The sequence below is a fragment of the Eurypyga helias genome, unplaced genomic scaffold, assembly GCF_000690775.1.
Source record: "Eurypyga helias isolate BGI_N326 unplaced genomic scaffold, ASM69077v1 scaffold19895, whole genome shotgun sequence".
NCBI lineage: Eukaryota > Metazoa > Chordata > Aves > Eurypygiformes > Eurypygidae > Eurypyga > Eurypyga helias.
In genome coordinates this window covers 325-5,578 of record NW_010249939.1, presented here as the reverse complement: position 1 = coordinate 5,578, position 5,254 = coordinate 325, and the positions used below count along the sequence as shown (strand labels likewise).

General features: G+C 41.1%; 1 protein-coding gene across 1 annotated transcript in view; it reads right to left on the bottom strand.

Annotated features, from left to right (window-relative positions):
• The window catches only part of MIER1 (mesoderm induction early response 1, transcriptional regulator), a gene marked incomplete at its 5' end in the record, with an annotated part of 5,760 nt that extends 1,601 nt beyond the window's left edge, over window positions 1–4,159 (bottom strand). The window contains 4 exons of the mRNA XM_010151544.1: window positions 1,699–1,826; window positions 2,332–2,426; window positions 3,370–3,451; window positions 4,008–4,159. Of these exons, the coding sequence (XP_010149846.1) occupies window positions 1,699–1,826; window positions 2,332–2,426; window positions 3,370–3,451; window positions 4,008–4,159 (457 nt within the window). The remainder of the gene's footprint in view (window positions 1–1,698; window positions 1,827–2,331; window positions 2,427–3,369; window positions 3,452–4,007) is intronic.
• Window positions 4,160–5,254: the final 1,095 nt, after the last annotated feature.

The window sequence follows — 5,254 nt, the reverse complement described above, 5'->3', positions numbered from 1 at the left end:
CAGGCTTGAGGAGTCGTGGAGCAACCTGGTCTAGTGGAAGGTGTCCCTGCCCATGGCAGGGGGTGGGACTGGATGGTGTTTGAGGTCCCTTCCAACCCAAACCACTCTGTGATTCTATGCAGTGTGACCAATTGACATTTTCGATCATTTGAAATGCACAGACTCATCTTGCAAAGTGAGTAACTTTAATATCTCCTGTGTTAACTGGCCACGTATGGTTTGTGTCCGTAGCAACTCCGTATTTGCTGACCAATCACTGCAGCCAGCTTGCACAGATTCAGCCTCGACTTATGCCAAGCTCCCTAGGATCACACACAAGCAGCAACTTTGCTACGCTGTGATATTGTGGACTCTGTGTTCAAGGTGATGCTCTCGGGCAGGTTCATACCGAGCTCCTGCAATTTGCTGCGGCAGCAGTAACAACCCATTAAAGGCAAGTTTTGTGCACATGCAACCTCAAAAGGGGTGAAGTTAAAAGCAAATTAAAAACTTCAGAGTTAAGATATTTCCCTACTGGAAATCTATTACAGGCCTACAATTCAGGTCACTAGTAGTAAATCTCTTTATGAAAGATTTAAACAAAGCTGGTTGGGAAAGCCCTTCTACATATGGTATTAGTCTGGATTAAGCTGTGAAACAGCGTATCCTCACACATAATTATTCTGGAACAGATACTGCACCCTACATTCCCACATCTATCTGCAAAAGCACTCAAGAATACACAAGTAGAATCCTTAGTGACACTTCTGATCACCATACGCAGTCAACTGCAAAATAATCACAGAATTTAAGTGAATAACAACCAAAGATGTCTCCTAATTTAGGCAAAAAGGACAAAAAAAAAAACCCAGATGGAAGAAGAGGGGGAGACAGACAGTCCCTGACAACTAGGTAAGAAAATCCAGCAGCCCTGGGCACTCTGGAACAGGCTACAAAGCCACAGGCGGCAACACTTAATGTCACACTGCAAGTTCACTTCAGTGGTCCAACACACAGCTCTGAAGTGTTTAAAGAAATAGTAATATGAAAAAGAAGGATCAACAGAGAAACCAGGAACAAATGAGGGAAAAATTAAGAGTAAAAAGACTTGGAGAACGTCAGCGGAAAGAGCGGGATGCTAAAATCATAGCATTGGAATGAAGGGCAGAAGAATACGCTGGCTCACTTGCTCAGATTTGAGGGAGGAAATACACAACTATGCACAGACATTTCCCCTTGTCCAGCAGAGGCATTAGGGGGGAAAGGAACTACATAAGCCCCAAAAAGCTGGAGTATAATAAGGTAGTGTGCCAGCTGGAGTTCTTGCCAAACAAGACATTTTGAGAGTATAATGCAGCATTTACCACAAATCCCACCTGTCACTTGTGACCAACGCCTCTGTGTAAAACATGTACTTAAAGTAAAACAAGCATTTAAGAAATTCCATGTTTGCAGAAATGTTACATTTGTGAAACATTTGAAACAGAAAAACTAAATTAAATAGCTGCTCGATGAAAACTGCTGGCCTTATTCCAAATAGATGTATTTTAGAAATCACACTATAGGCACTAGTAAGCTTTTCTTGCACCTTGGCTGTTTTCCTGCTGCAAACTGGGACTATGGGATCCCTAGGCTGTCATTCCATTTCGGATCAGAGCAGTATAAAACAAAGACTTAGATCCAACGTGTAAAAGCACATAAAAATAATGCAGATCTTACGTTACACCAGGATGAAGATTGTATTTCTTCTTTCCAAATCGGGTTTGCTGCGCAAAGAAATCGTAACGCTCCGATTTCTTCCACATGTAATAAAATGCCACACACTCACCAACCGATCTTGTTCGTACCTAGGAAACATGCGCCACGCTAAGTTCGATGAATTTAAACACATTTCGGGCAAAAGGTTACCGTTTACACCAAAAGGTGTGCAATTCAAAGTCAGCGCAGGAAATAGTGGAAACTACTGACTCAAAATTGCAGAGGCCCAGAAACAGAAATGCAAAGTTCAACAGTGTTTCTAAAAACAGTGAAGATACTGCGAGGTGCTGCAAGCAACAGCCTCAGGAGAAATATTCAAGCTGGTTGCACCAGTCTGTTCAAGCCCAGAATAAGACCCAAAGGATGCAGACCTTGCCCTGTGTGTGCACGGCAGGTCTTGTGCACTTTGTCAACTCGGGGCTCACAGCCACAGTGACAGAGGATTCTGGGCTTTGACAAACCGATTTGGACACATACGGAGTAAAAATCAGAAGTAAACGTGGTGGTTTGTGAAGGAAATCGAAGATAAGAATTTATTTACAATTGCGTTGTTTAAAAAAAAATGTGAGAACTACACTTAAAATCAGTGTTTACCTTATTTGCCTGAATCACATGAAAATCCTTGCCATAGACTTTCAGTCCTTGTTCAAAGTTCCTACATTCTTCTTCTGTCCAAACTGATAATTCTTCTGCAGCAAGGAAGCATAACACAGAAAATACTTAAAAAAGCATACGGCCAATAAAAGAAAAGAGACAGAAAACATAAGTGGTGTTCAGGTTGCTTACACCATCTGCTGACTACATGAGAACCACCTCCAGAAATTTCACTTACTAGTGCAAAAACGAGAATTTTCCCTTCTAGGGAGTAGGTGGGAAACTTGGCTGCCTGAAGTAGCTAGTTATAAATGGGACTGTTATAAATGGCCCATAACTCCAGCCCTGCCGCCTCGGGGAGGGGATTAATAGCGAGGCAGCAGGAAGAAGGGCTTAGAAACTTGGGCTCGCCATTCTGCCCCTAAAACACCAGAAACAAGTTGGGACACGGCATGAAGGACTCCAAACTGTGGGCTGAAACTGGTTGCTGGAATTTGAACACAGAAAAAGGAATGGGGACTGAGTCCTGTATTGCTGGCAAGAATCAGCAATGACAGGAAATCTTGGCCCCACTGAAGGCAGAATTAAGCTCCTAATGACTTTCAGCCCCACTTCTAAGACTTAATAGAATTTGGCCTTATTGATTCTTGAGGTCAGGAATACATAAGAACTAAAACCATGGGAGAACAAACTAATCTTCTCCGCTTGCTCATTCTCGTCTTGCGATTTTCACAGTAAACTCAGGAGAAGCCACAGGTTTGAAGCAGAACCAACAGATCAATATGCAAAGAAAATAACTTGTGCCTTCTCGCAGTTTCTTGTTCCTTTGAGTATAAAGATCAATACCAAGCCAGGAAATTCTTAAGGTTCCAAAAGCTTCTTAAGACCAGGGTGTTTTTAGTGTTACACCTTTAAACAGAAGATTTAGATGCTCGTTCTCCTTTATTTAGAATTGCGAATTAGTTCATTTTACAGTGCCTGTGTAACAAATAAAGTGGCAGTTCAACAATATAAACTCAACTTTCAGTGTATGCTCACCTCTGGCTGCTTTTACGTTAAATCTCAACCTTCGTAATGATTCTTCAGTATCAAAATTGCACTTAACCAGTTCATACAACGCCTGGAAAGATGAAGAGACACACATTTAACGTTCCTGATACCACTCAATTTAGGTCGTGCCACAGAAGCATGCTTAGTAAATCACTAATACCTATTAAGAATAGATTAGAAAATAAACTCTTTGAATGAATGTAATTTAATTAAGGTAGTTCCTCTGTTTAAATTTTCACATCTCTAATTACAAAACCAAGTAAATATCCAGGTATTTTAACACTTCCAGCCATTACATCCATTTGAAAATTGATGGGTTGTTTCTATATGAGGAAAAAAAAAGTAGCCTGCATTTATCTACCTTTAAAAATACCTGTAACTGAGAAACCAGAACTCATTCATACACATTTATATATGAAATAACGCACCAATACATCAAGCAATGTTAAACCTAAGTTAAAGTTTAATATTTGTTGAGAGGGAAAAACCCATCACATTTCTATTTCCACAAGGAGTAATAAAGCTGTTTCAAAAGCAATTTTAATTCTTGTGAGTAAAATAAAACAGAATCAAGGGATAATTAATCCTGCAATATTAAACTACAAATCCTAATTATTCTTACATACCTGCTCATTGTCTTTAATGTGTGATCCTTCAGGAATTGCATCCAGGCCTTTCTCATCACCCGTACGCCTCGATGCTTCATTTAGGAACTCGATCACTTTATCTTCTGGTAAGAAGTCAGGGTTCCACAGCAGCTGGTCATCATTTTCATACACTGGATTAACCCCAGGAAAAATAAAAACAAGCTAAACCAACAATACAAAAGTTTTTTCCCCTCTTATAAAGCCAAGGATTAGGAAATCTCAGAAGATTCTAAAGTTAAACAGTTCCTGAAAGGAAACTTTGCTAAGACCTTCCTACCACTCCCAAGGAAAACTTTGCAAGACAATCCTTCAGGTAAAGATTGCTGCATTTTAATACTACCAAATCTCGCCCGGTTTTTCACAGCTTTGCAGGAGCTTTCAGACCAGGGAAGCCAGAGTAAATGGAAATTAACAGGAGGAGCACAGCCGAATGATACACCCTCTGAATTACCTCCCCTCTGTATTCTGAAGAGCCTACAAGCTTTACAGGATTACAATACCAGTGCAGAGAAACACAGTGCAATTCAGGTTATTAAAACACAGAATCAGGCAAGTATCCAGACCTTGCTTGCGTCTCAGTGCCCAAAGAAAGACAACCTTACAAAAACCAGCAAGCAAGTAGCTTCAACACGGATTCCGTTAGCTCAGTGAGCGCCTTGGCTCTCGCTCAGCAAGGGAAAGGAGGAGCGAACGCTCGGAAAGCGCGGTCGGCACAGGAAGGGAAGATCCGGCAGCATTCTAGGCAGGGGGAAAGGTCAGAGCGGCAGGTAGGTGCGGCTCCACTTGACAAAATGTATTTTTCACATGAAACCAGACTATTTTTCACATGAAAACAAACGCATAAACCCAAAATTGATAGGGAAAATTACTAAGTGTCTTGCAAAGAAAGACAGCTCCACTTTATAAATGACACAGTCTTTGGAAACAGCTTACAACAATTTTCTGGGAGCTTTTTTTTTTCCCCAAAAACTAGTCCTAATTTGAGGTTTGGTTGCTCATTTAAGAAGATCCTACATATCTTGGGATACGAACTCCAGCAGAAGCAACAATTCTTTTCAGGATAACTGGTTCTAAGGCACCCTTACTGAGGCCAGCTAAGCACACTGCAAAGTTCCCGAATGGCAGCGGTCAGGGACTCTCAAAGCAGCTTTGGCACCTGGCAGTTTTCAGAGCTGTCCTTCCATTTGCAAGTCCAAGCCTTCTGAAAACGGATCTTTTAATGTTGT